The sequence below is a fragment of the Sciurus vulgaris genome (genome assembly GCF_902686455.1).
Source record: "Sciurus vulgaris genome assembly, chromosome: 12".
Classification (NCBI taxonomy): domain Eukaryota; kingdom Metazoa; phylum Chordata; class Mammalia; order Rodentia; family Sciuridae; genus Sciurus; species Sciurus vulgaris.
The window spans coordinates 14,683,797-14,703,820 of NC_136473.1; the positions used below are offsets into that span (position 1 = coordinate 14,683,797).

At 42.9% G+C, this 20,024-nt stretch overlaps 1 protein-coding gene across 1 annotated transcript in view; it reads left to right on the plus strand.

Annotated features, from left to right (window-relative positions):
* The first annotated feature begins 14,049 nt into the window (after positions 1 to 14,049).
* The window catches only part of ITIH2 (inter-alpha-trypsin inhibitor heavy chain 2), a 36,573-nt gene continuing 30,598 nt past the window's right edge, over positions 14,050 to 20,024 (plus strand). The window contains exons 1-3 of the mRNA XM_079106995.1: positions 14,050 to 14,315; positions 15,513 to 15,587; positions 19,563 to 19,595. Of these exons, the coding sequence (XP_078963121.1) occupies positions 14,232 to 14,315; positions 15,513 to 15,587; positions 19,563 to 19,595 (192 nt within the window). The 5' untranslated portion in view covers positions 14,050 to 14,231. The remainder of the gene's footprint in view (positions 14,316 to 15,512; positions 15,588 to 19,562; positions 19,596 to 20,024) is intronic.

The following is a 20,024-nucleotide window of genomic DNA, read 5'->3' on the forward strand; positions in this document are numbered from 1 at the left end:
ATGTTTTTGTGTAATGTCAGGAAATTTTGCATCTTTTTTTTATATGACTATGTCCCTCATAATTCATGGGCCAGTTGATTCTGTATAAATAGGGTTATATAATTAAATTCCTAGTAAACTAGTAAAGGCCTGGTGCAGTGGCGCACGCCTGTAATCCCAGCAGCTCTGGAAGCTGAAGCAGGAGGATCATGAGTTCAAAGCCAGCCTCAACAATTTAGCGAGACCCTGTCTCTCTAAATAATTTTTTTAAAAAATATATACACAGAAATTGAAATATATATATGAGTTGGGTGTGTGGCTCAGAGTTTAAGTGCTCCTGGGTTCAATCCCCAGTACAAAAAAAAAAAATAAAATTCCTAATAAAGTCTATCCAGTTGTCCGGCATCTCCACTTTATACTCCCTCCCACCCAATCCTGGTTTCTCCCTACTTTTCAATTTTTTTTTTGCCTCATGCCAAAGTCCATACTAAACCTTTTAGCAACAGCTACAACAAATAAACTCCTTGCAAGTCTCTCATCAGATTTTTCTCCTAATTTACTTTTCACAGAATCACAGAATTATCTTCTTTTTATAAAACCAAGATAAAAACAATTTAAAATAGGTGCCATTCAGGAAGTTCTATGTGAACTATGACAATAGCTTTATGCTCTCCCAGTAGGGATGTCTCCTGATGCATCAATGGGTATAAAGGTGTAATATCTGGGATGTGCTTTAAAATATTCCAGAAAAAAAATGAAAAAAAAAGAATTTACAAAACTTTGCTGAGCATTGAAGTGGTCATCATAGGGACTCCTGCTAATTCTTTTTCTCTTACTTGTGTTTTATATTTTTCTATAGTAAAAATAACTAGCACACAGAACATGGAACAACACTTTGTCTTCCCTCGTTATTATTTTAGGAAGGAAGGGAAGGTCCTGAGGAAGGAGGTTGAGCAGATCATGTCAAGTGTATGTACTAATAACACACCATGTCATAGTGTAGACGTGAGGTGTCTCCCAAAGGCTCATGTGTGGGACAATGCAAGAAAGCTTAGAGGTGAAGTGATCAGGTTAGGAAAGCCTTAACCTAATCAATGCATTAATCTACTTGAATGGATTGACCGTATGGTGACTGTGGGCAAGTAGGGTGTGGCTGGAGGAGGTGGGTCACTAGGGGTCTGCCTTTGGGGTATATATTTTGTCCCTGGTGAGCAGAGCGCGCTCTCTCTCTCTCCCTCTCTCTCTCTCTCTCTCTCTCTCTCTCTCTCTCTCTCTCTCTCTCTCTCTCTCTCTCTCTCTCTCTCTCTCTCTCCCCCTCCCAGCCCCTCTCTCTCCTGGGTTGTCAAGTCCTGAGCTGCCTTCTTCTTCCTCTGCCTTGCTCTTCTGCCTCACCTTGGGCACCGAGAAATGAAATAGCACTGGAGAACTATGGACTGAGACCTCTGAAACTGTGAGCCCCAAATAAACTTTTCCCCCTCTATGTTGTTCTTGTCAGGTCTTTTGGTCACAGCAACCAAAACAAACAAACAAACAAACGAAAAAATCCACTAACAAGCCTGATTAAAACACACCAATAAAAAGAAAGAAAAGAATACTGTTAAGGAACTCTGACTCCCTGAGGGTGACATGTTCAGCCACATGGAGAACACTCGTGACAGTGGCCACCTCTACTATGGTCTTTATTCTTCACATAGCAGGAATTCTGACATCAAATGTTGCCATCATTGATCCAACTCACCCGTCTAGGGCCCACGCTCTTCTCCTCTGCCGGATTCATGTTGGCCTTTCAGTCTCTTGCTTGTCACAGGAAGAAGGTCCCCTGAAAGTTGCTCTTGCTTCAGGCATCACATCATGTTGGAGATGGGAAGGAGGGTCTCCAACTCAATCTGTCCATTTTATCAGGGAAGCAAAACCTTCCTCTGCAGCCACCCAGCAGAGTGGCCACAGGCTTGCTCCAGGCTACAAGGGGTAGAGGTTCAACGTATGCCCAGTGCTATGGAGTGAAGGTGACAGGCACTGGCCAGTTGTGATTCGTCACCTGCAGGTGGGCACCTGTCTCCTTCAACAAATCTGGAGCAAGGCAAGGAGAGACGGTTGCTGAATGAGGAGAAGCGTGTCTGCCACGCTCCCTGCTGCCTGAGAAGCAAACCAGCAGGGCATTCATGGCTGCACAGCCGCCAGGCCAGCCCTCTGTCCAGTCACACTTCACCTGGTGTCTCCATGCTTCCTTCTTCCAGCCTCCACAGACCCACGCACGTGCCCACGCACATGGCCCTGCTTCTGAGCCTCTAGAGGGTCATGTGGCTCCTTCCACAGAGAATGTCTCCCCCACGCCCACCAATGACCCCTCCCCGTGTTGGCCAGTTCTGCTCAACTGTCCCTTCCTTTTGGCCAAATTATCGGTCACCACTCTTCTAGCATCACCCGCTGGGCTTTTTCATTGTTCATTTACCTGTCGACCTCACTTCTTCCATGAAATTCCTCAATTTCTTGAGGCAGGAGCCACACCTTACCCATTCTTACAGCCCTTTGGTTCTTTATTTATTATTTAAGTTTATTTTTGATTGACACATGAAAACATAAAAAATGTGCATATGCACGGGGCATCATGATATCTGTAAACACGTGTAATGTTCAAATCAGAGAATATCTCCTCGAACATTCGTTATTTGTTTATTGCAAAAGCATTCAATTCTTTCTTTTTCTCTTTTGAACTAGTTGGTACATCATCGTTCTCTATAGTGAACATGCTACACCCTGGAACTTCTTGCTCCCCATGGTAGCCTCCATCCATGGCCAACCCTTCCTCCCCTATTCTCCCCAGCCTTGGGCCAACACCATTCGACTCTCAACGTGGGGAAGAGCAACCTTTTCAATTCCACGTAGGAGAGATTCGCAGTCCTTATTTTCCTGTGCCTGACTTTTCTTTAACATAATGATCTCTAGTTTCCGTCTTCTACCTGGTGTCCTTCATGGTACCTAGGGCATAAGAGGTACTTGAGATATCTTTGTCCAGTTGAACCCCACAGTGAGCTCCTTTCTGAATGAAGAATCTTGGTATAGTAATAACAATGACTTACACTTGTGTAATAGACAGTATTTCAAATGCCTTACAAAGACTATTCTCTCAATAGCCTGTGAAGTAGACATTATTATCTCCATTTTACAGATAAAGAAACTGAGACGCAAGTGAAGGAACATGCTGTGGGTCATATCTCATAGGTGGTTAGAAACTCAGGAAATAAACTCAGACTGTTTGGACCCAAGACTGTGTTCTCAACCAACAGGCAGACAGCCTCTTGTGCCATATAAATCTAACAATGTGCCTTGCATATAGATTCAGTGAATATCAGTTAATTGGCCCATAAGTTTATGGTAAATAATCACCTACATCTGTTTTGTAAGTAGAGTTTCTGAATAATACTTTATAAATGATTGACCCTTATATATTCAATATATATGTGTGTGTACACACACACACACACACACACACACACATATGTGTCAGTATCTACATTAATAGATTTAATACGTGACTATTTAAATACATTTTGGAGCAGAAAAAAACTATGTAATTGACTAGTGATATTAGGTGTGCATTTATTTAATGCCACCGTAGTAAAGCCCTCATCCCATTATTTCAGTATGACACGGCCCCTCATATTCACCAATCGCACATCCCTCAGCCTCCTCTCCCCGGCACGAGTCCTTTACATCAGCTCTAAATGGATGAGCACCTTGCGCCACCTAGTGGAGATGTGTTTTAAAAAACATTTCAAGTGAATGTCAACACCAATCTGTTTACATTCAAAAGCCACAGGACAGATCTGTGAATGTAAACAGCAGACACTTTGCATAAAACTGGAAGCCTTCCCCAGTCCACAGCTGCTCTAACATTATCCTTCCAAACTCTCCTGGATTGTGACACCTTGTTCCTGGTTCCGCTCAAGTGCTTCCTACTGAAAACACTCAGCTGCTCTGTTGACCACAGAGGTTTGTGTTCCCCCCAGTATGAGGAAGGGGCTCCTGGCAGAATCCGTGTTGCTGGCTGGATGTGAGCCCGAGGGCTGCCTTCTTGACTTGCAGGACCCTCCCTTGACTCCTCTCTCACCTCCGCGCCTAGTGTAAATGCTAGTTGAACATGTCGTTCCATGCTTGGCAGCTTGGTCTCCAGGATTCTTGCAAACTCTGGGACTTGTTCTCATGGTCACTTTGACTTTCCTTCATGTTCAACTCCCAATCTCAGTAGGAGATTTCTTCTGGTAGCCTTTACACCAAGGTCCAGTTTCTTTCTACTTCCAGGCAGAGGAGAAGTAATTCCCCCCACCCAAGCATGGCCATGTGCCTTACTGTGGCCAAGGAACCCTGAATGGAAATGACGCATGGCACTTCCACTTGGAAACATGTAGCCAATGTCTTCTTCCTATTGTTACATTCTCTCCTCCATGTGCCATGCTTCCTACAGCCTGGGCCTCTGAATAAGGTGTGCTTTCTACCCACCACAATAGACAGCTAATATGTGCAAGAAGCATGCAAATTTTGGTTTGTTTTAAGCCACCAGATTTGGGCATTGTTTGTTACCTAAACATAGCCTAGCCTATACTGACTACACCTCCCAGTGTGTGTGTGTGTGTGGTTCTGTCTCTTGCTGCACTGACCCGACCATGGAATATGGCTCCCTCTTTAATTCTCCAAAATACCACTCCCTAAAAGTTTCTGAAACTATAGGAAACACTTTAAAACTAAACATTATGCGTTCTTCCAAGGGGGCAGTCAGATCGGAAAAGTAACTTCTCATGTTCTGCAGCACCTTGCCCCGCTCAGTTATTGCTTCTCTATGTTGTAGTTCAGATTTCCCAGCATATTCAATTCCCATTTCCTTGCTGCACTTTCATCTTTGTTACCTATTCTGACTTTCAGTCATTCACTTTTGGAAAGCATCATGGGATTTATCGTTGCATGATAAGGAGGAAACAGCACACACTTTCTGTCTGCAATGTGAACTCAAGGGCAGACACACAGTGACCATCACAGAAAGGCTGGCAAGGAAGCATTGCTATTGGTCACCCGTCACCATCATCCGTCATTACGTGTGACTTATGGACCGAGGAGCTGGCAGCCAAGCATATGCTTTGTGTGGTCCCCTCCTACTGATGTGCTCTGATGTTGAAATTTGGGCCATGCTGCCGAAGGGCTAGTGTTACTTAACTAAATCATGGCAACTGAAATCCATGCGTGGGAAAGAAGGAATGTCTATGATATTCCTTATGCACAATCACATTTTCTAAAGAGAAAGTACGGTACTCCTTTGGAGATAAAAGTGGCTCCAATCAGTTGGAATTTTAAGGATCACTTTTCCCCCTATCTATATACATGAATACTCGAGAAGTAGGAGCCTCCTGTACCAATGAGCAAACTGACCACCTCCTCTCCACCTAGGAGAAGTGAAGCTATAGCAGGTTTGTTTATATAGATCGGGTCCTGTATAAAAATAAGGCCATACATACAGGTGTGTGTGTGTGTGTGTGTGTGTGTGTGTGTGTGTGTGCATTCAGTGGCGTGGGGATTGAACCCAGGCCTCATGCATACTAGGCAAGTGCTCTATCACTGAGCTACATCTCCAGGCCCTTATCGGTAAATATGTTTCAAAAGGCCAATTTCTTATTTGTTTGCTCTAACTCGAACAATGCCAGAACTCCACTAACCCAAAATACTTCTCTTTTAAGTCTTCATTAGTACTGCCTACACTCTTTCCAGAACTAATCTCTGAAGGATTCTTCTCAAAATAAAGCAAGGAAGAAGTTAGATGGGAGGAGGAAGGTGCTCTGAAGCAAGGGGGAAGTGGGAGAGTGGCTTTTTTCTAGCTTTCTGTTGAGTTATGGGATCTTCACAGTCCTTTGGAATTCAGTAGTGCAGGAATCCTCTGTGCCCTTCCTAAAATCTGGTCTTGCCACTGATTTGGTTTAGACCCTTTGATGGCAGGCACAGAATTAAGAATAGCATTGATATTAGTAGCAGCTACTATTTAAGGGGACTTGGCTACATCCTGGTTAATATGTGATACTAACCTCCATTAATAGTCATTTCCATTTTTGAGTCAAAACCTCTGAAACTCTGATCCCTTAAGCCATCTCCTCATTTTCTTGTGATGGTTTAAAGGTGGTTCCACATTCCTTACCACGTTTCTAATCAGAGATGGAATTTATTTCCCCTCCCCTTGCGTCAGGATTGTCCCTGAGATTAATTTATGCAATAGCACACCAAAGAAATGTAACTACATAAAATCTGAGGATGGGCCTCACAGCCTTTGTGTTTGTACCTTTGGAATACCTGTCTTGAGACCCAACTTGCCATGTGAGTCAGGTGGGGACAGTTCAGCCAGAGCCCTAACTGAGCTCCCAGCCCCCAGCCAGGGCCAACCGCCAGGCTTTGGTGAGTGATTTGGATGTTATCACCCATTGACTGTGGGCCCGGTCAACACCACATGGAGCAAAAAAACCACACCTCTGAAGCCAGTCAGCCCACAGACTCAGGAGAGAGATTAACTGATGTTTTGAAACACTAAGTTATACAGCAGTAGATAACTGGAACATTCCAGGTAACACCTCTGGAAATACAGGAGCCCACTCGGTGTAAGCCCACTTGGTGTAGTTTGGTCCTACTGACTACCATGTCCGGGCCCATGAACCACATCTCAGGGATCTGTGCCGGCAGGTGCTCAGTGTTCGTGGGACACATTCCAGAGGGCCTGGTTCCATCCACTGATCTCCCCTGCTCTCAGCCTTCTCTGTGTGGTGTTAGCCTGCTCATTCTTCTGCCACATGGACTGGCCACCTGCCCGGCTTCTTCCCACTTTTGCTTTCCTTTCCTGGATTCTGACTGTGTTCCTCCATTCTGGCATGGAGTCTCTGCAGAATAATAACTCCCGAAATAACCTACTCTTTGGCCTCATACATGGATGGTTGCCATATCCACTCCAGCTTCTCATTTTCAAAAGATTTTTTCTTGAACTGTGTATTTAATTTTATATCCTCATAAGACACAGTTTTCAAATCTCTAACTATCCTACTAGCCTACAGTGGTTTACCTCTAATTTATCAAAATCCTTCACAGTATTTCATTTGGAATTGAATGCAACATTCCAAGTCTGCACAGAGAGTTTACTGCTTCGCAAATTTGCTAGGCCTGCCTTCCTTGTCTGTCATTCAAGCATATTTCAAGTAGATTTTATTCAAATAAGTTCAGTGAATAACAGGACCCTGTATCTTACCGCTAAATTCATTCCTTCAAGTTAACATCCATCTACCTATGAAAGTTTTTCTGGTGAGCTTTGGTCAAAACAACTGGTTCCACAATTAACCAGATGAAAATTCATTCCATTATCATTTCCTACCTCATTTGTAATAAGCATGTTGCAGTCAATCTGTGCTTGTGATCAATCTAGGTCTTCCAGTTAAGAGACAGTATGGGAAAAAGAAGTGAAATTAATTTGACATGATAGTCAATCGAACACTATGATCACTAATTCTTCTGGTGGTAAATGCCTCTGTGCCATCTGCAAGTTCAATAATCAAAGGGCAGTGTTCGTTTCTGACAGATGGACAGTACTTACAGGCTGTGTGTGTCTCCAGCCCCTGGGTCTGCTGACAAGTCAGTTTGCCGATCAGTGTTTGGTGGGGATGGGCCACATCTCTGGTTGGACACAAGCTCAGCCTCAGCTCCCCTGAAGATGGTTTGGTTCCCCTGCTTCCTGACCCTTGAGAATAATCCTCCTACTGCTTGTTCTAACTCCAACCCCACGTTGATCCTCACCCCCAGCCACCCCCTCATCCCTACCCCACATCTCACTAGATGGTCATCAGAGTCTATACCACACACACACCTTTGTTAAACTGCTTCCTTTTCAAAAGGTTCTCGAACCATCTTTTTAATAGTTCCATATCATTTATTTTTCAAAATCAGGTTGACTTCAAGCTCCCAAAACCATAACTTACAGAATGTAAATGTTCTCCTTTTTGAACACTGGAAGTAAGCTAATAGCCAAAATTTGCTTTAATTCAGAACTTCTTTTGGTGCCCTGGGGTGTAATTAGTCTGGGAAATGATTCACTTAAACTATTTCAGGACTGTCTTCCCCTCTCTGTGTTTCTCTAGGGTTTTATTCCTTCTGTTGCTTGTGTTATTCTTTCTAGGTTGATGGCCGTATTCTAAGGAAAAATGAAGCTAAATAAACTATTAGCGCATATGAACCCAGCTTTCCCTGGCTGTAGACCTACTTTTTTTTTTTTTCCTTAACTGTGTCCCACACGTCCCCAACACAGTTTCTAAAGTGCATTTGATGTGTCTGTCACCAGCCTCGGTCTATGTCCTCTCCTGGACTTCCAGTACTGTGCCTACAAGTGGCACTGTTCTTCTTGGGGATGACCCCTTCACCTCTCCTCACAGGTCCCTGTCAGTTTCCTCTTATGAGAAGGAAGGGACAGAGTTGGTTCTACTGTGTGACACTGAATTGCAGGGGGTCAGTTAGGGACAGGTGTGAGAGTCAGTAAATGTGGATAAAAGGCTCACGGGCACCACCTTTCTCCTTGGCTACATCCATTCTGTTTGCATGCCCTGAGGACACTCTGAGAGAAGACCTGCCATCAAAACAGCTCTTGGCACCCAGAGATCAGAATGACTTGGACTTGCTTGCTTTAATACTGCTAATGATAGTTAGTAATCAGTAAGCACCTGATGTGTTTCAGGCAGTGTTTGAAGTCCATTGTGCACTTTTATAGGTGAGCACTTCTTGTGATCCCCGTCTTTCAAAATGACGACGTCGAGGCACACAGAAGTGCCCCCGTAGTAAAGGCATTAGTGAGTTGGACAGGCCAGGCTTGTGACTGAGAGTGAGACTCTGGAACCTGTTAGTTCAGACCCCACTGCCACTGCCTCCCTGTGCCCCTCTATGTGTTCTATACCCATCCCCATCAGCTGGGTGACTCTGGCCACATGACGTACCCACTCTAAGTAACTCCACCATCTTCTAACATAGAGAGTTCAGTAGCTGACTCCAGCACCCCTCATGGTACAAATACCCAAATACGCTCCTGGCGCTCTTTGACCTTGGAGATGGCCCCAGTAACTCATGCGAAGTTGCCTCCTACCTGGAATAGACACACCAGAGCTGGATCTTACTGTTGGGCCTCCAGGTTTGACCCCATCCTTGCCAGGAAGAACACGGGCACTGCCACTCTGAGACTGACCTATCCCGGTTGTGGCTGGTCACTTATACCCCTGAGCCCGCGTGTCTCTACTCAGGCCATGGGTGTGAAGTCAAACTTCAGACACATGAGAACTCAGAACAGAAAAGAACCGCAATCACAACGCAAAAGCTAATGAGACAGCTCCACCCGCTTTATGTCACGGTTTTGGCTTGTGATATGTCTATTCTATTTTAAACCATTTTCTTCCCAAATATCTTTATGTTCGAGCTACAACTAACAATAAGCTCTATGTGAGGCTACGGGAGGAGAAGAGATGTGGCAGAGCAATAGAATGTCATCTTGAAAATTCTAACTTTTTTTTTTTTAATCTTTGCGGTTCTGGACATTGAACTTGGGGCCTTTTACATGCTGGGTAAATGCTCTACCACTGTGGGACATCCCCAGTCTTTATTTTTATTTTGACTAAGTTGCTGAGGCTAACCTCAAATTTGCAATCCTCCTATCTCAGCCTCCTGAGTAGCTGGGATTACAGGCATGTGCAAACACGCCCGGCAGTCTTTAAAGATCTTATAATCACTTTACCGTGGGAAGAATGGCATCTGAGCCCATAATGTGTAGAAAACAGATACTCTCTATATTATGCTTCATCTGACCCAATGAACAGGGAGGGAAGGGTCAGTGATAACTATATGTATGTTAGCTTAGCCTGACTTTGAACTTTTAAAAACATACTCTTTCACAATGCTAGGACTAGAACTGAACTTTTTAAATGGGTGCTTGCTACAGCTTTAAGTTAGCTAAATCACAATGACATTCAGAGTGTTGAATCTCAAATTCATTGGTATTTGTCAGAAAACTCAGTGAATACTCGATCACTTATTAGTTTGTTCAAACATCATGAAATATTGTGAACGTTTTTTCTTGTAGATTTTCTACTGATGTTCACATTCATGAAGGTAGATATTCTTGTGACCTTCGCAGTAGTGACTTCCATCTTATAAATCGGGAACATTTAAAGCAGCAACTACTTTTGGTCCACATTACAGCTTCCTGGGTCTGGGGAAAGTGGAGTGGAAGGGCCACAGGTTCAGGACCCAGTGACCTGAACACACAGCCTACCCTGATGGGAGCCCCTGTGCTTCTGAACATCAAGAGAGAGCAAACAGAGTGTTTTTCCTGAGACCTTGGGATTTCCAGACAGGCTGTCAACATGTAAAGGGAAGTATAACCCAGGCTGCCCTTAATTTTGTTTCTTTCATAGTAATTCTGAATATCAGATTAAAACCATTGAAGATGAGATGATCGGTGGAAGGGGATACAATGTTGAAGAACACAGTTATTTTTTCTAAAAATGTGCCCCAAAGCACCATCTCAGCAGAGGATGCTGAGTTGTGGCCAGATCTTTCCATAAGAGCTTGGAACCCACTTGGCTTGGGCAGAGCCCACCCAGCCCAGCCCAAACAGGGGAGGGGAAGGCCTATTTATTCCCTTCCATTATTCCAGAAGGTCTGTTTTCCCACAGATTCACTGCTGTGCAATTTCAGAGGCTGAAGACAAAACCTCCGTAGAAAAATAGACAGGTCTCAATTATAAGCCCCATGAATTGGACTTTAAATGCAGCAGGACACCAGAAGGTGGCCAAGACTACTTGTCCCTGAGCAGGAGACCACTTCCCCTTGTCACAATCTTCCCAGGGCATGAGATGACTATTGTAATACCATGCCTAGAGGCTCCAGGCCTTGTTTGTTGCAAGGAAAATAAAATTCCACTGGAATTGGCTAATAGGTAAAATTTCTTCAGTGCATCTGTCTCCTTGTTCTGAAATGTTGGAATAGTCTTACAGGGAGAGTTTGATGGTAAACAACATGCAAACTCAAAGGGGTATGAAATCTACTAAAATGATTAAGCTGTTTGAAAGAAAGAAAAAGGGGGAGGAGAAGAGAACAAGATAATCTATGATGGAAACAATAAGTCATTAGGCAGACTTTAATTCACCATCTACAATGTGCAGAACAATATGCTGGTAGGTCCTGAATTAAGATTCACTGTCACAAATCTGAAAAACAGAAGTAATTGTATGGATAAAAATGGTTGACAAGTATTAAGCTCTATTTTAATGTGCCCTCAATGTTTTCACATAGAAATCTGCTTTCTTTTTTAATAATAAAGGTAATTGTGACTAATGTTTATTGAGCACTTAATGTGCACCAAATATTTTACACGCGTTGCCGTATTTAATGCTTCTAAAACCCCTGCAACAGTAGGTAGGCATCTCAGCTCGGGCTGCTGTATCACAACACCACAGATTATGCAGCTAAAACAACAGAAATTCATTTCTTACAGTTCAGGAGGCTGGGAAGTCCAAGATTCAGGCAAGATCGAGGTACTAGCCAGTTTGGTTTCTGGTAAGGGTCCTCTCTTGATTTGTAGACCACTGTGCCTTCTCACCATTTCCTCACACTACAGAAAGAAAATAAGAGAGAAAATGTGTGTGTGTGTGTGTGTGTGTGTGTGTGTGTGTGTGCTTGTGTCTCATTGCACATTAATTAAATCAAGACCCCACCCTTTGACCCCATTTAACCTTAACTGCTTCTTTACTCCAAATGCATCCACACTGGGAGTTTGGACCTCAGCAAATAAATTTGGGAGGGGCACGATTCAGTCCCCAGCAACGGGAGATCATTCTCATTGCACAAATAAGGCACTCAGATTAAGGAGACCGTCTGAAATCTCCCAGCTAGTAAGTGGAAGAAACAGGACGATGAACCTATGATGACCGACTCCTAAGTCCAGTGGCTGAGCCACCATCCCAAAGCAGAAAGCATGAGGTGCCCGTGAGTCCGCCACCCAGACAGCATCTTCATCACTGCGATTCCTTGGTTATTTGCCAATCTGCATATTTTTCTTACAGCTGTAAATGTCTGCCCTCATTGATCTGCACGCTGCTATCAGTCCTTAGCAACAGTCTGCACATACACGTCTATGTGTCAAAAGTAAATACTTGCTTTTTCCATTAACACCTGGCATTTTATATGAATACCACGTGACCCCGCTGTCTCAAGCCATCCTCACTGCCGGGGCCTGGGTCTAGGACCATAAGCTGTCCTACTGCACTATCAGGGTCTCTTAAATAGTTCCGTGGTTTCTTGTCTTGCCTCCTCCATCGTCTAAGCTGCACCTGACGTGATCTTCACACGATATGAGTGCTGTCCGTCAGCCTTCTTCCCTTCCCGTCCCCACTACCTAGAATGCAGAGCTCAGGCTGCTCTGACCTGGCATCTGGGGTACTCTGTGGCCCTCTGTCCCTCTGCCCACGCCCCCCACACTCCCTCCAACGCCCGTCATACTGACCTACTTCCATTTCCCTGGATGTCCCGCCAGCCCTGCACTCTCTCGCTTTGCCCCCTGAGTGATAGCCTCTGCCATCAGTCTGGAGAAATCCACCCTCTGTCCAGACCCAGTGAATGACACTCTGTCTTCCCTGTGAATGTCCCTGCATTTCTCCAATTGAGTGTAGCCACCTTCTTTGTACCACCTCTGCACCCGACATGACTCATTATGCCTCTTCCTGGTGAATGGTCCATCCTTCTCCACTCCTCTACGGGGACACTGGCAGGTCCCTCCTTGTGACCCACTTTAATGTCTTCAGCACCTAGTGCCATGGAATGAAATCTCCATCAATGTTTATGGCACCTGAACTGATTCATTAACCAACTCAAATATTTGCTTAGCCATTTGTTGATGGGCTTGTGTCTTTCGTGGCTATCAACTCTTCCATACATTTTTCTTTCTCTATTACTTCCTGGAAATTTGTTCCCCACGTAAAAATAATGTGGTAACAATTTTAAAGTTCCTAATTTATATTTTTACCACATGGCTCACCAGAATGATGGAACCAACTCCTAGTGCCACTTGGCAAGCCACCAGCAGGGGCAGGAAGAATGGACACTTGCCTTCATGGAAGTCACTTGTCCTGAAGAGCGAGCCCTCGCATCCTGTGTCACCTTGCCCTGTTCTTTATGTGTAATAGGTATTCAGTTATCAACCGGAGGGGGAGAACATTAACCATGAATTCTCTTCCCAGAAAACCATTGTGTTTCTCCCTCTTACTTTTTCTAAATTTCTCCTGCTTTAATTTCAGTGAAAGAATTTTGTTTTCAGAAAAGTGAAATATTTTAAATTTACTTAGTAACTAACTATACTATTGTGTTCACTATGCAACTTATTTTTAAAAGGGACATGTTTCTTTCTCTTCCTCTCTCCCTGCTCCTTCCTAATCTCTCCCTCCTTCATCTCAGAGGAAACAGGGTTACCTCTCTTCCCTATCCTAGGCAGTTATCTGTCCTTGAGTACACAACCACCATAGGAAAGAAGTAATCCAGTCTTTGGGGATGGCACCAGAAGATCTCAGAAATGACTATCTTCCAAATTAACAAGTGAATTACAATTAGGATAGAGATCATAAAAGCCCCCCCCTCCCAGTTCCTGCTGATGGACAGAATCGCAGCCTCTGTGACAGAGTCCCCTGTTTCTCCTTTGCTAGCAAAGCAATAAACCTTCTTTTTCCTCCCCCCCCCCCAAAAAAGAGAAACTGTTTACTCTAACTCTTCTCTCTGGCTCTGTTTCTTGGTATTGTTCCTAATTGGATCCTTTAAAGAAGATAAAAATTATCTTTTTGTTTCTCTGACTTTAAGATCAATAGAAATCAGCAAAAGAGAAAAAAATTTAAAAAAAGTCTGACCCTGAGCCTGACCCTGACTTGTCCCATGGCCCAGCAACTGCTTCTGGTTTTGCTGTTTGGATAACCTCTGGGTGTCCCTTCCACCCCCACAGATCAAGTTGGAGCTCCCGAACAAATATTTGTCCTGATTTTGAGCACAGTTAAAGAGCGTCCTTCTCTTTCTCCTTTTTTTTTTTCTTTTTTTTTTTTTTTTTTGAAACACAGGCTTTGTGCCTCTGTTGTTCCTTTGAACTTGATTCAGGAGGAAGGAGTGGAAGTCTCTCCAGGCCATCTGCTCTGGAGAACTTGGCAAAACAGGCCAGCAAAATGAAAGGACTCACGTGCTTTCTCATCTGGTTATTTCTCTTGGAAGCACCAGCCTTTGAGATCCCCACAAATGGACTTCCTGAAGTAAGTACTTCTAGAGGACTCCTTGCTGTTATTCTGAACAGTAAATAGCAGATCGCAATTGCTATACAATGACCTCGCTCTGTGTAGAATGGAAACTTGTAGAACAATCATCAGGGTACAAGCGTTTACCATTATAATTACTGGAATATGTGTTTACCTCTTAAAGCATTAGCGGGTTTTGCATGAGAAATAAGTCAAGTTCAGTGGTCAGGCATCACTGTATAGTGTTTATGGAGCACAGCCGCTGACTCTCTACCTAAAAAAAACCCAAAAGATTGCTATGGGAATTAAATGATGTACATAAACTATCTGCTGCAGTGCATGGACTGGCGAGTGCTAACAATTATTAAGAAATGTCACCATCGCTCCTTTCCCTAGGGGTCATTATCAAAGCACTATTGCTTTTTGTACTAACTGAACTTTGATTTTAGTATAATGACACTTTAAACTTTCCTATTAAAGTGGAAGATGGCAAGTGTGCTGGCGGAGTGCAGGAATAATTCCCAGGGAGGTCAAGGTCTCCTTTCTGGGCCCTTGATCATCCCAATGTAAGGGAAGCCTTGAACTGAATCTTTCTGAAAGTCATATAGGAGCTACTGTTTTCCCAGAAAAGCAAAATGTGTTACAGGACTGTCCTAGCAAACACAGAGGTCTTGCTTTAAGAGAATATGATGGAGTGTTTGCAGGGGGAAAGTCCCTCTGCCTAGAAATCATTGCATTTTCTAACGCTCGGAAAACCATCAAATGTGCTAGGAATCTCTAACTGAAGTCAAGACGCCCATATGTGTTTGTGCCTTTTCAGTCATTTCTACCAGGTCTTCCTTTCCTACCTACATTTTTAACTTGGGAAGATGAATTGATCACATCTGCTAGCCCACATTTGCTAAGGCCCCCAGATCTACCCAAATATTCCCCAAGTACCCACTTAATCACTGGGTCACTTTGGCCACTACATGTGTGTCCCATCATCTCCACACAGACTCAAAAATGAAGTCCCACTGCCAACCAATTTACAGAGTTAATTACCTTTTACACACTTCTGAGACCTAACAAGCAAACAAAATATATTGAAAAAAAATCATTGTATAAAATAATGAGATGGTCCAGAGGCAGAGGAAAAAGAATATGAAATAATATTACGACTACTCCAGCTGCCTCTATTGCTCTAGAAATAAACATCCTAAATCCTTTTTTAAGTTTGCAGAATATGGCGATCTGGTGGAACTGGCCCCAGGGAAATTTCAATTTGTGCCAGCGAACCGGAGGTATCAGGTACAGTAAGCTTTACTTTCGAAGGGAAAATAGGTGAAGGAGCTCATAGGTGAAGAAGTGATAGTGCCTCTTGCCCGATTTTCTCAAGATCTCATTTCTTAGTGAGTTTAGGGGTTTTGCACCTAGGAGGAAACACTGTCAAGGTTAAATAAAGTGAGACCTCGGTAGAGCTCTCCAGCAGCCACTCATAAGGGTCCCCTTAGTCCTCTAAAGGATACATGGCTATGAGTTTTCTTCAAAATTAAAGATTATAGAATGATCTTATTGCCTTATAAGAAATATTTGCCTCTTAGGAAGGGTTTTCCTAATCCAGTGGTGACATTTCTCATTGTGACCACACATTCTCCTTCCTCTGGTCACTCTGGCATGAGAAGCAGCTCAGAGAGCACCAGGGGAGGAGAAATGGCCACAATGGAGATCACAGACGCAGTCTAGGTGGAATCCTGTAATTAATGGCGGTGAGTTCTTTGCCATTTCCAGGAAGGTTCGGCTTTTCCCACACAGAACCCACTGCGAAGAAAGGAGGTATTTACAGAAACAACCCTGAGCAGACCAGGGTTAGTTTGTGTGGGTATGTTTGACTTTCTAAAGTCCAGGTTTTTTGTAGATCAATAATATTAAAACCCAACTGGTGAGACTTCATCTAGCCAGGAGAGAAAAGTTAGTCACTGGGCTTTCCATTCAAGGAGTCTGAGAGAGGGCGATCATTGACCTCACCATGTCACGTAACACCCGCTAAAACCTCAAGTCACCCCAAATCAGGCAAGCTGAGCCTACATCCAAAACTTGCCTTTATAATCCATTTATAATCCATCAGATAGTAAATGCCCACCTATCGCTACATTACTCTTTTTTTTTTATTGTAAACAAATGGGATACATGTTGTTTCTCTGTACATGGCGTAAAGGCATACCATTTGTGTAATCATAAATTTACATAGGGTATTGTTGTTTGATTAATTCTGTTATTTTTTCCCTTCCCCCCACCCCTCCCACACCTCTTTTCCCTCTATACAGACCTTCCTTCCTCCATTCTTGCCCCCCTCCCTAACCCTAACTCCAACCCTAACACTAACCCTTCCCTCCCCCCATTATGTGTCCTCATCCACTTACTAGCGATATCATTCTATCTTTGGTTTTTTGAGAATGGCTTATCTCACTTAGCATGATATTCTCCAATTTCATCCATTTGCCTGCAAATGCCATAATTTTATCATTCTTTATGGCTGAATAATATTCCATTGTATATATATACCACAGTTTCTTTATCCATTCATCAATTGAAGGACATCTAGGTTGGTTCCACAATCTGGCTATTGTGAATTGAGCAGCTATGAACATTGATGTGGCTGTATCTCTGTAGTATGCTGATTTTAGATCCTTTGGGTATAGGCCAAGGAGTGGGATAGCTGGGTCAAATGGTGGTTCCATTCCAAGTTTTCTAAGGAATCTCCACACTGCTTTCCAGAGTGGCTGCACTAATTTGCAGCCCCACTAGCAATGTATGAGTGTACCTTTCTCCCCACATCCTCGCCAACACCTGTTGTTGCTTGTATTCTTGATAATCACCATTCTAATTGGGGTGAGATGGAATCTTAGGGTGGTTTTGATTTGCATTTCTCTGATTACTAGAGATGTTGAACATTTTTCCATATGTTTGTTGATTGCTTGTAGATCTTCTTCTGTGAAGTGTCTATTCATTTCCTTAGCCCATTTGTCGACTGGGTTATTTGCATTCTTGGTGTGGAGTTTTTCGAGTTCTTTATAGATTCTGGAGATTAGTGCTCTATCTGAAGTATGATTGGCAAAGATTTTCTCCCACTCTGTAGGCTCTTTCTTCACATTGCTGATAGTTTCCTTTGCTGAGAGAAAGCTTTTTAGTTTGAATCTATCCCAGTTATTGATTCTTGCTTTTATTTCTTGTGCTATGGGAGTCCTGTTAAGGAAGTCTGATCCTAAGCCGACATGTTGAAGATCTGGACCTACTTTTTCTTCTATAATTTGCAGGGTCTCTGGTCTGATTCCGAGGTCCTTAATCCATTTTGAGTTTAGTTTCGTGCATGGTGAGAGATATGGGTTTAGTTTCATTCTGTTGCATATGGATTTCCAATTCTCCCAGCACCATTTGTTGAAGAGGATATCTTTTCTCCATTGCATATTTTTGGCCCCTTTGTCTAGTATAAGAAAATTGTATTTATTTGGGTTTGTGTCCGTGTCCTCTATTCTGTACCATTGATCTACCTGTCTATTTTGGTACCAATACCATGCCGTTTTTGTTACTATTGCTTTGTAGTAGAGTTGAAGATCTGGTATTGCAATACCCCCTGCTTCACTCTTCCTGCTAAGGATTGCTTTAGCTATTCTGGGTTTCTTATTCTTCCAGATGAATTTCATAATTGCTTTTTCTATTTCTGTAAGGTACGTAATTGGAATTTTAATTGGAATTGCATTGAATCTGTATAGCACTTTAAGTAGTATGGCCATTTTGGCAATATTAATTCTTCCTATTCAAGAACATGGAAGATCTTTCCATCTTCTGAGGTGTTCTTTAATTTCTTTCTTTAGTGTTGTATAGTTCTCATTGTAGAGGTCTTTCACCTCTTTTGTGAGGTTGATTCCCAAGTATTTTATTTTTTTTGAGGCTATTGTGAATGGGGCAGTTTTCCTGATTATTCTTTCCAAAGATTCATCACTTATGTATAAAAATGCATTGGATTTATGTGCATTGATCTTGTAACCTGCTACTTTACTGAATTCACTTATGAGTTCTAAGAGTTTTCTGGTGGAATTTCCTGGTTCCTCTAAGTATATAATCATGTCATCAGCAAATAGGGATGGGAGCTCCATTACTCTTAAGCCATTCACCTTCCAAAGGCAAGGCGATTTCCACGCCCACCGGACAGTTGTTCATGTGGTGAATCCCCTAGCATGGTGGTTGAGAGCAGAGAAGTTTCCAGATGCCAGTCACTGTGTTCAACTCCAGGGTTAATCATGGAGGAAGTACATCTAAGTCCCTCCTGGCATGTAGCTTAGTTTAAAAGGAAACAGACTCTAGTAAACTCACCTCTCAAGTGGAAGGGATCATAGGCAGATGCTGTGAGTGTAGGAATGTGCTCCTTGGAAAGTACTTAGTGAAGGAAGGTGACCTTGTGGGGGGGGGGGCGGTCAGAAAATTTCAAAGGAAATTCCACCAAAGCTGAAATGGGAAGGATTGGTAGAGGGTCACTATGTGGGGAGTTGCAGATAGAGGGGGGCTGGCAGCAGGAATATTTTTAACAGTGGGAGCAGTGTGTTCAGAGCCCTAGGGCAGAATGGAGCACCCAAAGCACCACTCAACTGAAGGAAAAAAAAATCAGAGTGAAGAAAATATGGACTGACCAGGATAGGTCTGGCTGGACATTTTCATTTAAAAATACTCATTTTAGAAATTGGAGGATATCATGCTAAGTGAGATAAACCAATCTCAAAAAACTAAAGGATGAATGATCTCGCTGATAAGCGGATGAGGACATATAATGGGGGTGGGAGGGGTTAGCATTAGGGTTAGGGTTAGGTTTAGGGTTAAGGATAAGGAGGGTGGTAAGAATGGAGGAAGGAAGGACTGTATAGAGGGAAAAGAGGGGTGGGAGGGGTGGGGGGAAGGGAAAAAATAACAGAATGAATCAAACAACATTGCCCTATGTAAATTTATGATTTTTAATTAAAAAATAAAAATAAATTAAAATATTCATTTTAGCATTATGTCATAGCAGGGATGTGCACTAAAACAAAAATGGCTGAGAAACTTGTTCAGAAAATCCCACCAGTGGGAAAAGAGATTTCCAGAATATTTGATATTTATGTCTCAGCTCTAATGAATGAACTACAGCTCCCTACTGAAGGAAAAAATAATGTTTTTGATGGAGAAACCTGTTTTTGCCCTTGAGATAATAAGTACCATGAAATTGAAGGATGCTTGTCTAACTTCCTTCCACAGAGAAGCCTTGCTGAGGAATCGGGAGAAGTGATGGTATGTTTGCTTTGGTTTTGTTATAAGTTGGAGTGTGAATGATTTTCCCGTTAACCATTACCTGGAAGTCAATCCAGAGGTTTTCCTGGTCTTCGTCACTGAGAGTATTTACCTGACTTTTGAAATACCCACTTGCCCAATTCTGTTTGAAAAATCTTTCCAAAATTCTTCACTAGACAGCCCAGTATTTGTAGACAGGACAGTTGCCACCAAGGAATGAAACTGTTCTTTATCTTTATTTTCTAGAGTTTCACCAAAAACGTAGGTTTCATCTAACCACATGCATTTATTGCTACTTAACAATTTCGATTTAAAATCACATCCGACAGCTTTGGAGAGTAAAAGAGTGGCCTGGAAAGGAACTCTCAGACATGAAATGGCTCAGTTCCCTGAAAAGTTCAAAGTAGACCTCTCTGTGGTCAGAAGAGG